This window comes from Dendropsophus ebraccatus, chromosome 8, assembly GCF_027789765.1.
Source record: "Dendropsophus ebraccatus isolate aDenEbr1 chromosome 8, aDenEbr1.pat, whole genome shotgun sequence".
In the NCBI taxonomy this organism is placed as follows: domain Eukaryota; kingdom Metazoa; phylum Chordata; class Amphibia; order Anura; family Hylidae; genus Dendropsophus; species Dendropsophus ebraccatus.
This window is the reverse complement of record NC_091461.1, coordinates 46,589,127-46,612,679: the sequence shown is the minus strand read 5'-3', so window position 1 is coordinate 46,612,679 and position 23,553 is coordinate 46,589,127. Positions and strand designations below refer to the sequence as shown.

Below are 23,553 nucleotides of genomic sequence, written 5' to 3'. Positions count from 1 at the left end.
CACCACCCTCTTCTTCAAAACATCTGTTGATGTGCTGTGCTCTGCAAAAGAGGGGTTACTGCTACCTTTTAAAATAATGTCATTTCCTTGAGATATAAGAATTGATTGGTAGATTCTGACCTCTGAGAACCCGCTGATCATTAAATAAAAGGGACCTAGATGCAGTTATCTGCACAGCTAGGAGTGCCACTCTGCAGGGAAAAAGCCTGAGAATTGTGATGGTTTCTGCAGTCAGACCCCGTTGTTGATCTATAAGCAATGTGCCAACTCATTATAGGATGGCAGGATGTGTCGCCTGAATTTTTTTCCCCACTGATTTAGAGTCAGCTACTAAACCATCTTCTTATATTTTACTTTTTGTACATTGTTACTGGGGCTGTCATAGTGCCTTACCTGTTTTTAACAGCATTTAGTGACTTGCTTTACAGTAAACCTCATGGACATAGATGACAATAGACAGTCTGTCCCCTTGATGAATGAGAAATATTACTGAGTGCACTCTGTGTCCTGCGAAGAGGTCATTCCACAGGAAACTACTATTCTCTCCTCTATCTACTGGTGTCACATGTCACTGTAATACTGTACAGCAACCTCCTCTTATCACTAAAGACAGAACAAAGTCTCAGGTTAAGGCCCTATTACACGGAATGATAATCGGCCGTTACGGACGATTATCGTCCCGGACTCACCCACTCAGGGGGGCTTTTAGTATAAATGTAAAAGAGAAAGTGTTATTAATAAAAAGCCCCCTCCCCTAATATAAGTTTGAATCACCCCCCTTTTCCCATGTTATAAATAAAAATAAATAAATAATCATGTTTGGTATCGCCGCGTGCATAATTGCCCAAAATATTAATTCATCACATTCCAGATCTTGTACGGTAAACGGCGTAAGCTTCAAAAAATCCCAAAGTGCAAAATCAAGGTACCGATAGAACACATCATGGCGCAAAAAATGACACCTCACACAGCCCCATAGACCAAAGGATAAAAGCGCTATAATGGGAGCGATTTTACGGAACATATATTTGTTAACAATGGTGAATTTTTTACAAGCCATCTCATACAAGAAAAGTTATACATGTTACATCTCGTTGTAATCGTAACGACTTGAGGAACATGTATAAAAAGTCATTTTTCCATTGGACACACGGTGTAAAAAATGAAGCCTCCCCAAAGAAAAAGAATCGTGATTTTTTTTCTTTCAATTTCACTGCGCATATAATTTTTTACTGGTTTTGCAGCATATTTAATGCAAAAATTCAGCCTGTCATTGCAATGTACAATTAGTGACGCAAAAAATAAGAGCTCATGTGGTCTGTAGGTGGAAAAATGCAAGTGCCATGGCCTTTTAAGCCCAAGGAGGAAAAAACGAAAACGCAAAAACGAAAATTAGCCCTCTCCTGAAGGGGTTAATAGGGTTCATGTTGCCTGTCTAATGTCTTATAACATCTGTTCTTCCTACAGTGGTTGATTGAAATTTGTCAGGCATCCTATCATGGAATGTGAGTTGTGTGTTACTGTGGGTATTCAGAGTAGCCTTTTTTTTGTTTGTATTGCATTCCTAATAGATGATGTATGTGCCATTTATTAGGATTGCATAATTGTGTACAATGCTAATAGCTTAGTACATTTTGCACATATATCCCCCTGCTGTCATGTTAAAGACCTGAACCACATAGTAACTTATGGTTCGCTTAAAGCAGGTCTGAGCACAAGGGTACTCTGGAGAATAACATTGTTTTAAATTCAACTGGTGCCAAGTTATACAGACTTGTAAATTATTTCTACTTAAACACAAAACAAAACACAATCTCCCAGAACTTATCAGCTGCTGTTTGTCCTGTATGTTTTCTTTCTCTCTGCTGCCACCTCTGCAAATGTCTGGAACTGGTCCAGAGCAGTAACAAATCCCTATAGAAAACCTCTCCTGCCCTGGACAGCTCCCTGATATGCAAAGAAGTGGCAGCAAAGAGCACTGTGCTAAAATAAAAAGAAATCTCTGCTTTCTGCAGGACATACAGAAGCTGATAAGTACTGAAAGACTTACATTTTTTAAGTAGAAGGTTTTTGTTTTTTTTTACAAATCTGTAGAACTTTTAAATAGCAGATCATTTAAAAACTTTTCCTTCTGGGTACCCATTTTAAAGTGACTCTGTACCCACAATCTGTCCCCCCAAAACCACTTGTACCTTCGGATAGCTGCTTTTTCTCCAAGATCTGTCCTGGGGTCTGTTCGGCAGGTGATGCAGTTATTGTCCTAAAAAAACAACTTTTAAACTTGCAGCCCTGTGCCCAACGGCCGTGGCCTAGAGCATCCGTGCCCTAACCTTGCACCACCCCTCCGTCCCTCCTCCTATTCCTTCCTATTCCTCTGCAGTGAACACTACACAGCTACCTTAACGATCCAGCCCAAGTGCCGTCTTCTCACAGCTGATTGGAGGGGTCAGATTGTGGGTACAGAGTCTCTTTTTAAGAGCCTTGTAGCCTGTGATATGCATTGTTACTATAGCTCCCTTTCTAGCACCATGACTTATTTTACTTTACTGCAGTCCAAAGGAATACAGTGCGATTTATGCACTCTTATGGACTGCAGCTGTCAATCAATAGCTAGAATTAGTCGATAGCGCTACAGAAACTCTCAAGTGTTGATCGTTTACATCTATTTTGACAGTTAAGTTGTAGTATATTTTAGAAAATAGACCAAACTGTATGCCGATGTATACCACATTGTAACTACCTCACATCCATTGATCTCATTGGAGTGACTACATTAATCGTATACTTTTTGTTTACAGGGCCTTAAAAACTGTGTATAAAAAGTGCAAAAAAAAAACTGTATATGCCAAAAAAAGACTGAATATAGTCACTCTTAGACTACCCATTGAAGTTAATGGATTTAGTGGATATGCTGTGGTATATCTCAGCATACCGTTCCTCAAGTTTGACACATACCACATAAATATTACAACAAACGTGAACAAGGCAGCCGCTACATTACCTTTTTTGCTTTGTTTCGTTGGTATGCATGGAAGCTTCTTGTAACAAGTGTGTGTGTGTGTGTGTGGGGGGGGGGGGGGGAGATACAAAGCAAAACTGACGCACCGTTTCAAGTTTAGTGGCGTGGGGAGGTGCATGACACCTGAATATACACAGTATCTATACATTATGCTCCACCCCCATACATCATGCTCCACCCCCTCTGGCACAAGGCCTGACGTATCAGACCTGTCTGAAGTGTTTCTGTAAAAGTAAAATCAGACAGTAAGCAGAAATACATGCAGCCGTGTAAATAGTTTTTTCCTTCATTAATTTGCCAATTATTCAGTCCAGAATGCAAAGGTTACACACAAGAGACTGTGGAAGTTGGCATTTGTGAAAGGGTTACTCTCTGTATAATACGATTACTTTTAATGTCTTGTCTTCAGTATAATAAACACCATACTGGCTGTTTCTTTTGGAATGGCTTTGCATTGTATTAGTGGTAAGGAAGGGGATTCCAATGTTGTTTTTTTACAGATCTGCACCACAGCTGTGGAACTTCCTGCATACTTTCCTAGAACACTAATTGGATATTGAGCCTTGGTAGGAAGGTACGGGAGACGGACACAGGCGGATTGTCTAGAGTTCATACGTCTGTGATCATGATGCTCGTACTTGAGCTGACTGTGTATTTATTTATAATGACCTATGTCTGGATGACCTTTATTAAAAGAGACTCCTGATTTGGGGGTTAAGTGGAAATGAAGGTGCGTAAGAAGGTTAACATGAAATATGTCATGTGTAATCCAGTACATCACTGTAGATTGTTGGAGCTTATTCAATTACTGTTTTTTCATTGGCTTTGGTTGATAGTTTTGCTACCATTGACAAGGTATGTTTAAAGGGGAACTCCAGGTAGGGGTTAAAAAAAAAAGCTTCTTCAGAAGCATAAAGGGGGAGGGGGGTGTTGTTCTGTATTGTCTTTCTGTCCTTCCTGGTTGAGCAGTTCCCAGAATGCAATGCTTTCCCTCAGCTGATCATCACAGTCCCCGACCCATCACAATCAGTAACATTTGTGCTGCACCTGCTTCTGGCCATTCAGAGATGGTGGATCACTCAGGGGATTGGGGGATCCCAGCCAAGCCTCCTGTGACATCACGCCCTTCCCCCTGTCTGCATCATCAGCCTGTGCTCAGCAAACACACACAATGTGAGACAGAGGCATGTAAGACTTGTCTCCTAAGGTGGGAGAGCAGAAGGAGCAGGAGACAATGTGAATTGGCACAGGGGCCATTTTTCTTCACTTCCTGGATTTCTATCAGCTACCAGTATGGCAGAACCGCACAGATATGGTAATACATTGTATAGACACATCTATATAACTTTTAATGTACTTTTAAAGAAACAAGTTTTTCTTATCTGGAGTTCCCTTTTAACATATTAATCGGGAGATGGTATTTTAGAATTTATTCATTTTAGCTGTCCCAGCCTTTAGTGAAAGGGGCTTGACTACTGTTTCACCATTTTTAATTACTATTTCTGTTTTCTCGACCTTATGTTCACACTGAGTAAATCAGGAGGAATTCCCCCTGCCTCCGTGTGCCATAGCCTGTCTATGGGAGAGCTCACGTGTCACCGCTCTCCGCTCAAAGAAGTGACATGCCACTACTTTGAGCGGAGAGCGGTGGCAGTGGAGGCGTGCCAACTCTTCCATAGACAGGCTATGGCACACTGAAACAGGCAAGATTCCACGTCGGAGAGTTCCGCCGTGGAATTCCGCCTGATTTACCCACTTGAAAAAACAAACAAAAAGAAAAGCATAAGGGGGAGTGGAATCTTTTCTTTTGCCTTCAAATTGCTTAATAGAAATGCATTCACTTTGCAAATTCTATACTCCGCAACAAGGAGGACAAAGCATGAGAGAGTAGCAGGTGTCTCGAAGTTCTGCAAATGACCACATTTTCAGGCATCTAGCACCATTGCTAGAGTGAGAATGCTAGAGTAGGACCATGTCTCTGAGGACACCTTAATGTGGTGACATGGCACACTCTGTTTTATTAAAAAGGTGTGTGTAAACCAGGGGGAGTATATACAGTGAGCTGTTTTTTTTCCCCCTGTTTTATCCCTGTGTCAGGTTAAAAAGGACATACCTGGTGGTACATCCTCTTTAAGCCTCATGCAGCGTGCAACCTACAGCGTGAACAGAGGCAGAGAGGTGCTGCCAATTTATGCTTTTTTTGATGTTGAGGAACTGGGAGACATGACTTAAATCAATGTATCCTCTATGCATTTTATTTTACTAGATGGCAATATCATGAGTCTGGGTAAGGGTGGCAGCGCTTAGTTGTTGGTGATTTTTATTTTTTTTAAGTCCTCTTACATCTGTGCTGTACACACACTCTGTATTTAAGAAAGGATTACATTTTCCACAATTTTTTAATTATTCATTCCAGTAATTCCAGCGTATGTAAATGACTTGATCAAATGCTCCGCGTGGAGCTAAAGAGGTTAAAATATTTAAAAAATGTTAAATACTTAGTCAGCTTTCATTACTCACTGAAGTTAATGGGTGATCTAATCATTTCAGCGCCCCCAGAAATTTCTCCACAATCAATGAGTAACTCGAACTGCTAACCATTAACATGCTAAACTATGTGAACACAAAATGGCTTATTCCAGCTACTGACCATTGTGTTATAAGAGAAGGACATGGTTTTACTGTCAACAGTTAGGTATGGAATGTTGAAAACATATGGTGCCTGATTCATCTATAAGATCTTTCGGTGTGGGGCATTGAGTACAATGTGCTTTTAAATTAGGCCAATGATACAGTATATGCTTATGTAGTATCTGTGTCTTATTCTCCATACCTTTTGTAACCTGTGATCACTTTCATGCTGCCCGAAATACGACTCATCAGGGCAGTCCTGGCAGCTTCTGCCTGCTTTACTGTCCTTCATTTTTACAGTCCTAAAAAAACTTTACGAGGCCATACAAAGAGACTTTTTGAAGGGAAATATGAAATAGTAGACAAATATAGTTACAGTATTGCCCCTATACATTTTTTTTTGGGGTGCCTTCATTATGGTTCCATAAAACTTGGGTATTGTAGAGAAAAACAATTTGGCCATGCCCATGAGGACTTTATATTATATTGGCAAAGTAGGGCATTCCGTATTTACGATTACGGTTTCTCTTTAGAACCATGAGCCAGTGTAACTATTTTATAATGGTGTGTTTTTTTTATTTTTCAATATTTAATTTTTTTTCAAAATTGTAAAAAAAAAAAAAAAAAATCCGACAAGTGCCATGTTGTAGCCCCTGTGATGAAATCCACCTCTACACATGCTTTCTTTTGTAATTAAGAAAGTCAACTTGAGAATCACTAATGTTAATGGTTAACACCTGTTAAAACCAGTAGATATTTTTATTGGAGCACACGGGTAATTCAATAGTTGTTGCAATGAAAAAAACTGAAAGCATATATGGCATACTACTGAAGGAACATTTGGATGAGAACTCTAATAAAGGGCCAAGGACCAAATGGATGTGTGAGGATACATTTATGGCACTGAAGAAATCCACAGGGCGGTGACGTGATTTTGTCTGAGCAATCAGTTTTCTGAGTCTTTTGGCGTAATTTATAATGAAGAGGGCTTGTATGTACACAGCCATGCTTGTTTGGTTAACTTTGGTGGTTCTTAGCAGAGAAAAGATTGGCAAATCTTCCTGACAAGATTTCTTCTTCCCTCAGTGTCGACATGAACATGGACTGTAAAATGGCAATTTTATATGAAATTTCTTGTCATGTTCCAGTCAGCTAAAACATTAAAATCTAATATGTATAAAGGAGAGGGTTCTGTACAATATGTATATGAATACTTATCGGGTGACACAAATGGTTATCTTTCCAAGCTATTTATAGCACCTATTTTTTATGTCACTATGGTTTGCTGTTGGTGGGATTAACCTTGGGGGACCAACAGTTTCCGTAATTATTCTTACATAAATCTGCTGTACAGTTGTATCCATTGCCCTCTAAATTATGCTACTAACCACTGCTACCAGACACAGTTCAGTTGTTCACCAGATTTGCTGCCCAGCATGTGAAACACAATCCCTCAAGACTCTGAGGGAGGCGGGAACAAAGCAGGAAGGAGTGGAGATGAAGGGCATGTGTAGTGTGATCTCCTGTACTACAGGGAAGATAACTAAGTGTACAGGACTTAACACAAGCAAGAGAGATACAGGAGCAGGGTCATGTTAGTGCGTGAGACCTACTTTGAGGACAGTTTCACTCGTACCACATTGCAACGGATTTCACACTGTGAATTCCACAGCAAAATCCACTGCGATATACAGTAACTGTCATTTTCTATGGCTTTACATCCTCGAAGCGGGTTTTTCATTCCTCATACATTACCTGCCCACACTCCCGCTTGCTTCTCAGGGTCCTGGCGCCCTGACATCCCACTACGCCAAACAGTGGCTGCGGCGGGACGGAGCAGAGAGTGGGACACTAGGGAGCCGGGAGCACAAGCTGGTAACGTATTAGCCCGGCAGCTGTGCATTAACCACTGCTCACTGAGAAAACCTTACAATACCTAAAAATTTGGAGATGTTCTGACCCAGTCATCACAATCTGGCCCTCATAGTCATCAGATCCTTAAACATGCCCATTTTCTTTCCCTGCTTTCATCATATCAACCTAAAGATCTGACTATATTCACTTCCTGCCTAATATCCACCCCTAAACAGGTGTCATTGCAAGAAGATAATCTATATTTACTAGATGAGCGAGTCTCTAGCAATGCTCTGGCCAGTCCAAACCGGAGCATGAGGCGTATATTTAGTGGTGGTTGCAGAAGTTGGATGCAGCTATGTTTTCCAGGTACAGTAGCCTTAGGACTGCATCCAGCTTATGCAGCAGCTATACAAATGCCACGTGCTCAGTTATGCTCATCTTTCATATTTACTTCACCTGACTGGTTTTTGTATTTATAATATGTGTGTGTGTGTGTGTGTATATACATATCCCTCAGGCTCCATTCACACTTGTTCATGCTTTGCTATTCTTGACACAAGTATGTGCATTGTCTAGTTGTTAATTTCTCTTGTGGCATATTCCTAATGCGCCATTTTAGATGTGTATGTGAATGTCACATGGCTGAGATGTGAAGACATAGACTGTACATTGTGCTAAGTGCAACCCTTATGGCCGAGAGAACCAACAATGATGTATTGGTTTCCTCGTTGTACAATGTCATACGTTGTGCTCATATGGTTATATATACATTTGTTCCACCTGTATTCCTTTGTCACTGCTTATGCCCCTTACTTTACGTAGACTGCCTACTTGCTTTTGTTGCCCGCACTGCTTACCCCTGACGTGTATATAATACTTATGCAGCTGTCTTCTTTATTTTACAGCAGCGGCAGAGGGAAAAGGCAAAAGCGGTGAAGATTTCTTTCAGAAGGTGAGAGGTTTTAATATTCATTGCTAATGTTTCCCCTTTGTTCCTGTCTTTGAGCCTGTGCCTGTGTCTGTGCTCTTGTTTTGCTATAGTGTTTTCATTGCAGTAAAATGCTGCTTTTAAAAATTCATGACCATTTGACTTCCAATGTCTTGCTGTGCGTTCCTGAAACCTCTCCTTTATTAACATGGCTGCCAGACATAGGATGTATTATTTTCATTTTACACTCCGATAACATCAGCTTCCTGAGCGGCGCAACTCAGACTCATACTTAACAAGCCAAGTAACCATGTTTTGTTTTATTTTTTTTTAAAGGTGAGTCCCACAAAGAATAATGCTCAGCTATAAACATTTATCACTCCTCTGTTTTTTTTTTTTTTTTTTTTTTCTTTTTTAGCTCTTTTTATTTAAAGATGATTCATATGCTTTATACAATAGGTTTCATCTGTTTCTAATTTATGAAGTGAATGCATGTATTGCTAGTTTTAGCCACTAGGTGGCCAGGAAAGGAAATCTTTTGCAAAGAACAACTTTATTATGTGTAAGGTTTTGTTTTATTTTAACTGTTAATATATTGGTGATTATTTTATCCTCATATTGAACAGCTTTGACTTTTTTATATTTAGGATTCAAAGGGTGGGATGTTGCTCTAATGAAAAGGGCAGTCTTTTTAGAGTATTTTTTTTTTTTTTTTTTACAACATAAGTTTTATATATGAAGTTGTTCACTGGTGTATCTTATAGTTCAGCGTCTGTAATTAGATGTATCAAAATAGTTGGGAGTCCCCTGAGGCAGCCAGTGTTTTTATAACAAATGGGAGTTATATAGCTTAATCTACTTAGTATGAGGTGTAGAAACAGCCGTTGCCATTCGGCCCCAGTACATGCTACCTTGGCAATGGAAAAATCTTAAGTAAGTACACAACTAAATAGGCATGCTAAGGGTTTGAATTTGGATAAAAAAGGAAAATTTAGTGGGATTTATCCACCTAAAACAAGTTAACGATTCACAGAAAATAAATAATTTTTAATGTTTCCTAAAACCTTGTAGGGATAATTTTTCAGCAGTCTCCCCTTTATCACAGACAGCATTACAATGAACAGTGATACCAGTGTATAGATAATACAAATCTTCCACCAATTTAATAGCTGAAGTTCACAGCGCAGTCACCCAATCTTTGTGGAATTTCCACTGCACAGGTCACAGAGCATGCCTAATAAACTGTCATGTCAGTAGGGTCTGTGCCAGTCTGTTGTGCCTGTCCATGGACCTTGTCTTAGTGTTTTTCTCAACATGCTGTTAAAAACTGCTTGTTGGCTGCCCCCTCCCCCAATTATGTACTAAATATGAAATAAAAAAAAAAAAAATAGAAAAAAACCTATATTGAGCTCTTATTGGTAGAAAAAAATCTAGGTGATGCATTCACTTTTAAACAGCGTCTTTAGTTCCCTCCCTCTAGGTGCTCTTGTTTCTTATCAGTGCTGTTAGTTTTGGCCCCAATAATGTTGTTTAGCTTATTGGGGACAAAACTAACAATACAGATAGCTGAAAATAGTAGGGCCTGAGTCTGGAGTAAATAACTTAAGAATACTGCTAGGTTAGTAATATCCGATCAGTGGGATTCGTCCACCATCACTAGTTAGCTGGTAGGAGGGGCCATGTGCTCTTGGGTGAGAATTAACAATCAATATTCTCCTCTTTATTTATAGTTCAATAGAGTTTTAAAGGCCCTTTCAGCTCTCCAGACATCTGTTTTAGTGAACACATGTATTGCTCATAAAATAAAAATGCAGGAACAGGTTTTTTTTCTTATAACTTTATCTTTCTCTTTCTTTACCTCCTGAAGTTAGATGAAATAATTGACAACTGGGTATTCCAGTTCCCCATACTAATAGTTTGGGTTCCTCCACAGTCTGTTAAGGTCTCAACGCTGGAGAGTGTAGGGACACAATCCACTTACATGATCAATGGCGACACCCACTTAGGCCCCCTTCTGTGGCTGTTTTTACAGTCAGGAATCGGGAAGAATTTAGGAAATCATCAGTGTTTCTTGACCATAAAAACAGAGTGCAAAAACCCCCCAAAAAACAACATACTCACCTGCTGCAGGATGTGGCTGTGCTCCCGATCAGCTGCTTCCTCTGTTTTCAAGTTCTGTGAGTGCAAGATTGATGTCACTGGTACACCTCAGCGCTGCGGTGCAGAGAGCGGCCTCTTGTGGCCAGCGGCATAATGCCGCCTTCAGCCAGAATCCTGATAAGAAATCTGGATAGATTTTCCTGAACTGTGAAGGGGGCCCTATTCAAACTTTTCTAGCAGTATAACAGCAGGTAAATCTATAACAAAGCACATAAGCCTACCACTACATTGTGTAGTGGTCAAAATATAGTTTTCTTTTCCTAAGCCGTTCCTATAGGAAAATGTCTAATATTAGAAATAATGTTTTGTCTGTGCCTTTTTCTTTTTTTTATTGGTACAGTCACGTGTCTGGTATCTGCTGCAGATATCACTGTAACTCAATGATTGATCACTATCAAATCTGCTGCAGATTCTGTACATGTGAATTTACCCTTTCTCCGTATGCGCTAGGTATGACATTTGTTTTCCTGAGCTTGCTTAGGTCATACAAATGTTATAAATTGATTAAGAACACAAATGCTTGTTTAAAAAAGATAATATATATATATATATATATATATATATATATATAAAAAAAAAATAATATATATATATATATATATATATAAAAAAAAAAATAATAATATATATATATATATATATATATAAAAAAAATAATATATATATATATATATATATATATATATATATATATATAAATAATATATATATATATATATAAAAAAATAATATATATATATATATATATATATATATATATATATATATATATATATATATAAAAAAATAATATATATATATATATCATACACACATACACATACACACACACACACATACAAACACACGCACAGACAAACACACGCACACACACAGACACCTAAAAAAAAGCGAGCGAGAAGAAAGAGGGTTGAGTCTTATGGCATTTGTATATTAAATATACCAAGATTCTCCTTGTTCTCCAAGTTTACAATGTGTCTAATGATTTAATAGATTGGCCTATACTTTAGGCCTGCAGTGCATCAAACCTTATGTAGTCCTGGTCTCTATAGTTACCGACACTAAACAAAAGAAAGAAATAACACTGCGCTCATCCATACGTGAAGAAAGACAGAGAATTTGAGCACGTTTTCCGATAATTCTATGCTAATCTTTGTATAGTTATTGCTTATGTAACACTTTTTTTTTTTTTCTCTCTCTTTTGGTCATCTGTCAGATATGGGGAGTAGATGAAATACACTCCGCTTCCCTGTATAAACAGTGTGCAGCAGAACAATGTTTCATGGTGATATAATCCAAATGTACAACTTTGTTGTACAAGAGTTGAGTGGTGACTAGGTCAGCTATCCCCATTGTGGAGTCATACATCAAATACTTGTCAAAAACTTTTAACAAGGCAATCTTTATTTAAAGGGACACTCTAGTTTAAATACACATTTTTTACATGTAAATCTTAACATAAGTTTTATTTGGCATCAGAGTAATTTCATGTCAGACATAGTGTGCCTGGGCCTTTACATTGCAACATTCCAGATACGGGCAAAAACTGCAAATTTTGATAACATAACTGTATGTTATATTGTTAGTAGGCCCCCTTTAAGCAGCCTTATATTCCCTGTTGGGTATAACGTGAGGCAATAACATTTTTTCCCCCTAGATTTTTCACACTGCTTGTGACATACTGCTTGATGTTCCACAGGGAATGGTATGTAGCCTCTTGTAGCTGTAAGTAGCCAGACTCTGGTGGATGACTTTTTAGGAAAGTTAGCATACTCACGGATGAAAATCAGCCATGTCCTATGGCAGGATGTAGAGCTAGCAGAGATTTAATGTGTTAAGGCCCTATTACACGAAATGATGATCAGCCGATAATCGTCTTGTGTAATTGTAGACAACGATCAGCCGACATGAACAATGTTGGCTGATTGTTGTCTCTCAACATGGTGAAAGACAAACGGCTAAGAGCAGCAATCTGCTGCCGTCGCCCCTATTCCACGGGGCGACGGCAGCAGACCGCTGCTATCTTCTATCGGCTACCCGGACAATCTAGCGGTCAACCCCCCCATCGCACCTTCCCGCGGCCTCCTGGCTCTTACCCGCTCACTGCCAACGCATGTAAAAGCACCAGCAGTGAGCGGGGAACAAGGAGCAAGCCAGTGCTGACCTGACAGGTTGGCGCTTGGTTTCTCCTCAGCATCGCCCCATGTAATAGGGGCTTTAGCCACTGATCTCTGGTCCTGATCAAAGGCCTATGCTATCGTAGGTACCAGATGAGCAAAGGGACACTTGTGAAAGCTTCTCCCCTCTGACTATATTCACTTCACCTTGGAGACTGAAAATGTATTTAACTCCTTGCAGGCAGGCAAGAAGGTTCTTTCTTGGAGGTGTCGGGATATTAGGTGCTCCCTCAGCAATTACTGTATTAGTTTCTAGGGGAATTAAAGGGGTTGTGCTGGCAGCAGAATATTACTTCTGTCCCTCAAACAACCCGTTGAAGTTCTTCACAGAACTCCATACAATATCCATGTGCTTCCAGGCAGGGAGATAAAGATTTGGACGTAGCCATATGGAGAGCTGGGCTAGGCAGAGAGAGAGGCTGGTCTAGAGAGTCTACAATTCTGGTAACTTCTGCCATTTAAGTAAATGCTTTGATGAAAGCCTATGGAAACTAAATTCACAGGGACTTTACTTTGCCACCATCTAAGTGGAAACTGTAGAGGCGCATAGCACAGCGTATACCAATGTACAATGATTTAGAAGGCATTATTCATGGACATTACATATTATACAACGTTATGACATCACTGCAAGAATCCAGCATTATATACTACTTTTGTTTTGTTCTGGAATACTGTAGAATAATTTGTGAGATGTTTTGCTCACGTTGGTTTTTCTCCAATCTGTTGCTGTATGATTTGTGGTCCTTCTTCCTGTTGGTCTAGACATCTGGCTGTAGAAAAACCATAAAGCCATAAGTGACTTTATACACATTAATATCAAAATGTTCCATGTGCCGAAGTGGCAAAACAACCGCATATTTCACCTGTACCATTGTACGTCACGTGTTTAGTTTTTATTTCACGGTTAAGTGCGCTGGATATACTCCCGTTCATGCTTATTTTAAGACCAATGAAAGCAAATACAGAAGTAGAGGAAAGAATGCGGTCGGTACATGTTTGCTGATACTATCTTACTAGAAATAAAGTAATGGGTTTTTCTGGTAATTTAGGAAAAGCAGATGGTGGAGTATGCCATTTAGCCCCTTCAAGGAAGGTAAATATACATGATCAAATGCCTTTCTATGCTTTCTATTAGAGAAAGGAAATCTGCTAGTTGTAGCAGTATTGATATTCAGATAATGCAAGCCCCTATTATCGGGGTGGTTAGAGTGCATTCTTGTTTGGGATATTGGGATTTTTCTATTCTGTTGTGGTGGCCATTTCTGTGAAAGTGAAACCAGTTGCAGACGTGGAGATCACCATTGAATTGGCTTTGCAGAAACTGAAGGTTACAACTAGTGATGAGCGAGCATGCTTGTCCGAGCTTTGTACTCGATCGAGTATTAGGGTACTTGATGTTACTCGGACGAGTATCTCGTGATACTCGAGAAAATGTCATCATCCGTTTCCTGTAAGTTTGGGCGCTTTTTCTCAGCCAGTAAACATGCAGGAGACTCTTTGGTACATCCTGCGATCACGTGGGACCCATACATGTCGATAGCAGCGGTTGGTTGGCCAGATCAGATGACCCTGTCATATAAAAAGCGCAGCCAGTAGTGCTCGCTTCAGACGCATGCTGTGAGAGATCAGGGACAGAGCTGCTGCTGGTCAGGGAGAGCGTCAATGTAGGATTTAGCATTCCAGTAGGCAGGGAATACTAGCAATATAAACAAACAGCTCTTTTAAGGGCTTCAAATAGTTTTTTAATAGTATTACTACAGACTGCTGGCTGGGACTTGCAGTGCTGCTACAACAATTTTAGCAGCACACTGTGGTGATCGGCTGCTGGCAATAAGGGGACATTAGGTGTTGCATACAGACCCCTAAGAAGTGCTCAGTACTCTTTTTTTGATTTTGTGGCTGGTGGTGCTGCTGTACTCCATTGTATTGCTGGGATTTGTAGTACACCTGCATCAAACTTCACTGATCATTGGAAGGGGGTATCACAGAGTGTGTATAGTTCCAGCCACTACCAAGTTGTATAGCACAGCCCCCCAAAACTAGTGGGACCACAAGTATTTTTCCTGATTTCTATATTTCATACGAAAGGTCTATCTGAGTTGACAACTGCTTGCACAGAGTAAAGGTGGTTTTACAGTGGCGTCCATGGCATCCACGTTGACTACTGGTGTGCCTGCCCTTGCCTCCATGTTGGCTACTGCTGGGCCTTAATTGGCATCCATGTTGACTACTGCTGGGCCTTTACAGGCATCCATGTTGACTACTGCTGGGCATTAACTGGCATGCTTGTTGACTACTGCTGTGCCTGCCCTTGCCTCCATGTTGGCTACTGCTGGGCCTTAATTGGCATCCATGTTGACTACTGCTGGGCCTTTACAGGCATCCATGTTGACTACTGCTGTGCCTTCCCTTGCCTCCATGTTGGCTACTGCTGGGCCTCAACTGGCATCCAAGTTGACTACTGCTGGGCCTTTACTGGCATCCTTGTTGACTACTGCTGACTAATGCTGTGCCTGCCCTTGCCTCCATGTTGACTACTGCTGATCCCGCCTGGCCTCCATGTTGACTACTGTTGCTCCTGCCTGGCCTCCATGTTGGTTACTGTTGCTCCTGCCTGGCCTCCAAGTTGGCTACTGCTGCTCCCGGGGGTTCTTTGTGTGCTCAATTCCATGCAGTGTCTGGCCTAATTTTGGGGAGGCTCACTTGCTTCCTCACTCACTTTTAATGGTTCTCTGTGTGCTCAATGCCATGATGTGTCTGCCCTAATTTTTGAGAGGCTCACTTTCTTACTCACTCAGGCTGAGTTTTTGGGTGGTCCATATGCCTACCTCTGTTTTAACCAGGCTGTTGCACAGAATTAGGCATAATGGTGCCATTAGGCAGCCTCAGAGGCATGCATACATGCTGCCCCTGGTGTTTCCTGTCCATTTCCGTTGTGTTTCCATTAATTTCTGAGCTTGGCAGATTTTCTCATGACCTTCCCTCTACCCAACTTGAGTCTCCTGCAAAAATGCTCGAGTCTCCCATTGACTTCAATGGGGTTTTTTTACTCAAAACGTCTCGAGTAACCAGCACCCGAGCATTTTAGTACTCGCTCATCACTAGTTACAACATATCGACACACAGACTGTTTACCAAAAACAGACAGTCATAGTCTCCTGACAAAGTGATTATAAATACAAGGTGCAAATCTGCTTTTTCAATGCCAAAACTAACATAAAGATATAGGAGTTATATGGAAACATGTTTTATGACCCTAAACTTTGTAGTACAGTCTAAGGAAGATGTGCATACAGTATGTTGCAGTATGACTTTGACACTAAACGTTTGGGTGTTCATTTGGCAAATGAGGTTTAATGCGGATGAATGTAAAGTTATGCACCTGGGTACTTATAACCTTTTATGGATGATATGTCCTGGGGGGAGTTACTCTGGGAGAGTCGCTGATGGAGAAGGACTTGGGTGTACTTGTAAATAATAGACTACAGAACAGCACACAATGTCAGTCAGATGCTTCTAAGGCCAGCAGGATATTGTCATGCATTAAAACAGGCATGGACTCTCGGGAGAGGGATGCAATTTTACTGCTTTAGGGTAGCTTCACACGTCAGTAGCGGTTTACAATAAGTCTGTGTCGGGCAGTAGCCGAGGGCCCTGAGCTCCTGGGGGGCCCATGGCCACCCAAAAAAACTTATATTTTCAGTGGTGTGTTGGCCCTGGATGCAGTTCTGCCATGATTTGCAAAAAAATTGCTGTTTTTCTACCACAATTTTGCACAAATCACGGCATCATGACATTATCTATCCTGTGCTATGAACACCACTCTGGTGCTGCCATAGTTACAGTAGGGTTGGGGGCCCAAGGCTTGGTGAACAGCCCGGGACCTATGGTAAAGTTAATCCGCCCCTGTCACACGTACTGGATCCGCAGCTGATTTCACGCTGCAAGTTTGCAGCGAAATCCACTGTGGATCCTGGTAGTAAGAAGTTGAATGGGTCACATACCCGCCATTGAACTTGTAACAAAGGGCAGCAGGCACGTGGGGATTAGTAAGTCTATTTTCTCTCAAACAGTTGTTGTTGTTGTTTCCTGCAGGAAGTGGTATATTCTTTCCAGTCTAAAAAGCAGTTTTTGCTACTACTCTGGACAGCAGAGGCAGCAGAGAACACAGTGTCAAATTGAAGAGCATACACCACTCCCTGCCTATGTAGGCATAGGGGTTGTCCTCAGTTGCTATCTAGTCGCTAACTAGTCTCTTCTGTTGAGAATCATCTGCGGCAATCTGGCCTCCCTGGGAGCGTTGCCACTCAGGTACGGCCCTTCTGTGACGCTACAGGCTCCTATATGCTGACACTCCGAGTGAGGTGAGTTTGCCGAAGAGGATTCCCACCAGCTGTAACTAGTAAGCAGCTGAGGACCGCCCCCCTGTCTACAAAGGATTTACAAAGTGCATTTTGGGACCATATAAGTAACGCTAGAGGCCATATAGCAATGTATTTATAGTTGTAGGGATGATTTTCTGGTTCCTTTTATTTTCCCAGTTACAGTTTCCTCCATTAGGGGTTTGATATGTATTAGGTTTGTTGGGACTTAAGGACCAGATCCCATTGTGAATGGCATCCGTCCCAGCTGTCAATAGGTGATCCGTTCCAATCAGTGGTTTGTACAAGATTTGCTGGTCTTTCCTTTGAAGCCCTCAGTAATGCATTGTGCTTTCACGCTAGTTTATAAAGCATTATTACATAGTTCTTTATTATAAATCCATCTCGCTATGGAATATTTTATAGTCAGGTCTGTATTATTGCTTTTGTTATCGCATATTTTTATAACTTTTTATAAGACGGCAATTTTATGGGATGAAGTTCTTGGTTCGTACGTCACTGTAGTACAAACCCAGTCCATGGGGTATGCTCTCCAGGATGTTATTCTTTGACTATTACTCATTATAAAGCAATTCATGTGCAGTGCACGTTCAAGGTCCTGTTACCTGACTGCGAGTTTAGTGTATTGTACATTACATGTGCTGAGACATCCAAATGTTTTTCATTTTCAGCTCTAGTATTATATTTCATCAGGCAATCTAGCCCAGAGAAAGAATATGCCGTTTGGGCCCAACTATATTATGTTTAAAAGAAGATTGCATCGTTTGGAATATATTAGTGTAATTTCCAGAGCAAGAATTGATGATTTTGGAATGTGACAGATTTTCCATGTTCTGTTTATTCATCTTTGTAACAGAAGTAAAGGAGAAATGTTCCATTTACAGATGTTGAGAGGACATTGTAAACTGCCAGTAGACTCCCCTGGGCAAAAAAATGCAGTTTTTAGTCAAGTATACTATACTTCCATATTTTAGACCCACGCATTTCTGGTTTCATAGCTGTGCTGCTGCCTGTATTGATTTACCTGCTTGTCAGGTTAAATACATCTTTGGAAAAGCTGTGATAAAAAAAATAAATATAATATATATTCTCCACCTGCCCTCTCACTGCAGCCGCTACTGGAACTACTTAGCCAGGGGAGACAGGAGAAAGGATTTATAAAATTTGTTCTTCATATTTTTGATGTGCAAAGGTCACAAAGCTTTTTACACCCAGGTTTGCAACTTTTTACCCTTTTTCTACACTGCGCAAAAATAAGTTTGCATAGTTGAATGGGTTTCACCTTCTGGGGCATGAGTGGGTTTACCATAATGCAAGCCATAAATTGCTATAAATTATGGTAGAGATTTTCAATTCATAGCGGACGTAGATTTTAAAATGTGCATGGACAATGAGACAATTTTTTAAGAGGCCTTAGTAAATTTGGCGCACAATTCTTCAGTGTGCTTACTCATTACACCAAAGTAAGTCCAAATCCGCCCATATAGTAGTTACTGTGGAGGTGTGCTCTCCCTGATACGCAGAGTGATTTAGACATCCATATAAAGAATAGGAAGGGCACTCGTAGTCTGTGAGTGCCCTTCCTATTCTTATGGGTTTGAAAAAACAAATATGTTGCTTTCATTTAGTAGGGGATTACCTTTCTGGTGCTTCTATACTCAGTCATCTGGTATGGGAATACATTTATAGTTCTTCTGTCTTCCTAATTGACGACATGAGGATTTCGGTCAGAAACCTTTTTATAGTTAAGAGCATGATGTTGTAAATGTTTCACTCTGGCTGTTCTTGGCCCATGGGGGCTATGGCAGATCAGTCTGCTATGCAATGTGACTCTCTATTTCCTGCCTAGACTGTTAAGATTCAGATCTCTGTCATAAAAGGATGAGAACCTCTCCACGCTGTTACCACCCAATCTCCAGGAGTTTTTAATTCTCTTTAGAAGTTGTATTAGTTACTGTGAATACATTTGCCATTGAGTGACTCACATTTGGCTTGCACAGCAAACTTCGGGAAAACACCAGCTGAAATATTTTAACTTACTTCAACAGTAGACTATAAAGGTTCTATGGACGTGCGCATTTTTTATTATTGTTGGCTCGAATGCAATCTATTTTAAGAATACCAAATATTTATCTCTTATATTAATATCGAGGATCCTAAATCTAACATATCTTGCCCTTAGGGCCCTTTCATTGCAGATTTTGTTTTGAATTAGTTGCCAGACGGAGAAATCTATAAATGACCTGTAGTTGTAATGATTTTGAGTGAACTTTTTGGTAATGGTTATACAAGGCTAACCCAAAACGGATTTTATAGTAAGCTATTATATAAACTTGCCTTTTAATTCTTTAGTGTTTAACCCCTTAACGACGCATGACGGGTAAACCCATCATGCGGCCGTTAAGGGGGATCAGAGAGGGCTCCCGGCATGCCCTCTCTGCAGCCCGCGGTCCCCGGTTGCTGTGTGTAGCCAGGGACCGCGAGTATTAGCCGCTGCGGTCGATCGCCAGGCATAATGGGGGAGATTTATCGAACATGGTGTAAAGTGAAACTGGCTCAGTCGCCCCTAGCAACCAGATTCCACCTTTCATTACTCACAGACTCTTTGTAAAATGAAAGGTGGAATCTGATTGGTTGCTAGGGGCAACTGAGCCAGTTTCACGTTACACCATGTTTGATAAATCCTCCCCACTGTGTTTCTTAGAAATTTATATGGGTACTTTAAGCCCACATATAAAAATGTGTGGATTTATATGATTGAACATGGGCACATGCATCGACCATGCAAAAGGGGAAGGCTCAAAATTGATGGAAGGATCATGCAGAGGAGCTAGATGTGCATGCCATGTGTGTGTCCATTTTAGTTCATGTGGCATGCATGAATTATCTGTAGTGTTTAGTGAGCATGCTTGGTTGAGCATAGTGCTTGATGCTTGACCAAGCACTTAGTGATGCTAAGGTAAAGGTGACATGCACATTTGTTTGGCCGTCGATTATATCTCCCCCTCGCTGCAGTAACCTGTCGCTGCCTTGAAAATAGACTTAATCTGTGGGAATCAAATGCTGATAGTTTGGGTTCACACAAACCTATACTTTAAGCTTTCTCATCTTTACTGTCCAGTATATAGATATACAGTAACATAGAAAAAAGGAAACAGGGGATGCAGTTATTGTCATAAAAACAACTTTTAATCCGGCAGCGCTGTGTCTAATGGCCAGGGCTTACATTTGTATATGCATTAGGCTGGCACCACCTCTATGTCCTTCCTCCCCACCCTCCTTATTATTAGGAATTATCTAGGAACATTTACTGCTGTTTGAGCTTTGCACAGGTGTATTAACGATCCAGTCCATGTGCCGGGCTGCCACAGGTGGGGAATAGGAAGCAATCTGCCTGGAGTATTCCTAATGATGAGGAGGGTGGGGAGGAAGGACAGAGAGGTTGTGCCAGCCTAATGCATATACAAATGTAAGCCCCGGCCGTTAGACACAGCGCTGCCGGATTAAAAGTTGTTTTTATGACAATAACTGCATCCCCTGCCGAACGGACCCCAGGACAGATCTTGGATTAAAAGCAGCTTTCCGAAGGTACAAGGGGTTTTGGGGGGTCAGAGTGTGGGTACGGAGTCGCTTTAAGGTTCACACAAACCTAAACTTTCTGTAAGTTCACAAAGCTCTACTGGAGAGCAATGTCAGCTCTATCATGGAATCAGTCCTATGGTGAGAATCTGCTCAGTGGGAACAGGGGAATTGTACAACTACTAATTATAATCTCTACTACAATATCATTGCTCTTTTGTAGGGCAGATACAAATTCCCCAGAAGCAGTCTACGTGTGCTGTTACACATTTGGCACACATAGCTTTCTGGTTCTTAGACTGGATCACATGACCCGGGTTCAGTAATAAAGTGTACATATGCTGCTGAGCTGGGATGAAACAGATGATACTGAGGGTGAAATATCATATGGGCAAAAAGGACAAAGTTATATGAATTTAAAAAATATTTTTGTGTAAAATACCTATTGCATGAATAAAATAAAAGCTGCACTAAATATTTGTGCATTCTATGTATCATACAATATAAATGCAGCATTTTCTGCTGCCAGCAAACAGTACTGCAAATTCATTGTGACAGGTTAATTTTGAGTACTGAAACATTGCCTACCCATTTTTAAAGTGTCACTGTTTGTAAAAACTCTTGACATGTCATAGAGAAAAGTGTTCAAACCGGAGTGTTCAGACCCATACCGATTTGGCAAAACGAGCCAGGCTAAGTGTCAAAACTTTTTATTAATGACAGTGACACTTTAATGGAAATTTGTCATCAGAAAATGACTTATTGTAGTAATGTTTTTCTGTTTAAACATTTTTTTTTTTTTGTTTACATTTTTCTCATTTTCCGTTTTTCCGGATATAAAATAATCCTGAGATTTTGCATTTTTTATTTTAACTACTGAGTCTAAAACTAAGCTTAAAAAGTGTACATATGAAAATTTAAAATATTCATACTTATATTATATAATATATTCTATATATATATATATATATATATATATATATATATATATATATATATATATATATTGAATTTCGAATTTTCAAATGTGCACTTTTTATTTGTTAATACTGCTTCTGCATTCTTTGGGTACAGATTGCCTTTGTATGGTCTGTATATGAATATTATGATTGCCCCCTCCTGGTTTGCAAAGAAACTTTAAAAAAATGCAAACTAAGCAGTACTTTGCCAGAACAGACTGTGTTTCTGTAAGCCTCTATTAAGTGAGCATGGAAGGAAAGTACCAGCATGTACTGTATATTCCAGTTACAAAGCAAACACTGGTAACATTTGCAGGCCAGAGCCCAGAGGTCTATGCTGTACTCTCGTGGGGAAGGGCAGAACTATGAAATGCCAAACTGTAATTAAACCTGCTTAATGTTATTGTTGAGTAGCTTCTAGGAGATGTGAACTCTGAGATTTAGTGTAACTTGCTGCAGGGGCAAAATGGGAAATATGGTGAAGGTCCACTGGCTTTTATTTAAACTAGGAAAAGACCTGTTCAAGTTTTTCTCCCTATTACACATGGGGTGCCGAGGATGAAAGTAAGTCACGCCGTTCCCATGCATTTTGTAGTATAATCAGTTAAGCCCCCAGAGCACAAATTCGCCCCCGGCCCACTCTTCCTTTTTAATTGGTGTTCTGGGGCATTACTGGACACAGCATTGCAATACAAACTGCATGGCAATGGTGCAGAGGATGAAGGCAAGAGACTTAGGGAGGTCTCAGCAGGTTGGATTCATCTAGCAGAGGGTGGACCACACGGCAGCAAGGAGATTGGGCCCAACTGATATGAAGCCCCCCCAGGTGATGGTGTCCACCGAGGAAACAAAGCAAGTATAGGGGGTGGTGGTGACAGTTTTTTGCCCATATTGAAATGTTAATAGCATAAAACATCAGCATATGACCACCCTTGCCTCAACCTTACACCAACTAGTCGAGGGGGCCTTGCAACAAAAAAAGGCAATAACAACCTAAGCTGTCTGCTCTAACATCAGATCTACTAATTTTAGTTTTTCATTTTATTATATATTTTTATATTGAAAATAATGCAGTTTTCCATTATGTTTTTAATCAGTTGTTTACATCATTACCTGCTGTTAATCAGTATAAATAACACCTACAGCTCAAGCATTCCCCTGCCCTGTAGCCACAGTAGGCCTCATTTACATCTCAGTATATTTTTGTGGATTATATTCTGCAATTTTCTGTCTGCAATCCGCCAAAAATATGCCTCTTTCATAGTATCAGCCCTATTGTCCACATTTTTTTTTCAGATCAGTAAAATTGGAAATTACTTGAAAAAGGAGGAGGAATGTTCAAAATGATGAAACTAGTAGGAATTGTGCTTCTGTACTTTTTACAGAGGTAACGGTCCGCACTAAGACACGCGCCCTCTCACATTTACTTGTCATAAAACACATCTATGTGTCATAAAAACAATTCATCTTCAGGCAGACACATCAGAATGAATACCCCTAACCTCTCCTATTAAAAAAAAAAAAAAAATATATATATATATATAATTTACCCCAAGCTAGGTAGCCAGTACAACTGTAATAAGATCACTATGGCACCTATACTGATCACAGCCAAATAGCATGCACATATAGGGCCTGATTTACTAAGGTGTTCCTGGCGAAAATTTCAGATTTTTGTCAATTTTTAGTGGACCGAAACGTTTACTTAACCCCTTAAGGACCGGACCTGAAATGGCCTTAAGGATCGGAGCAAATTTTATGAATATGACCTGTGTCACTTTATTCATTAATAACTTCAGGATGCTTTTACCTATCCGGCTGATTCTGAGATTTTCTCGTGACATATTGTACATCACAT

The 23,553-nt window shown here is 40.3% G+C and overlaps 1 protein-coding gene across 3 annotated transcripts in view; it reads left to right on the top strand.

The window, feature by feature from the left end:
• The window catches only part of BICC1 (BicC family RNA binding protein 1), a 162,282-nt gene that overhangs the window by 63,499 nt on the left and 75,230 nt on the right, over window positions 1-23,553 (top strand). For all 3 annotated transcript variants that reach the window (XM_069979074.1, XM_069979075.1, XM_069979073.1), the window contains exon 2: window positions 8,413-8,459. In XM_069979074.1, coding sequence (XP_069835175.1) covers window positions 8,413-8,459 — 47 coding nt within the window. The remainder of the gene's footprint in view (window positions 1-8,412; window positions 8,460-23,553) is intronic.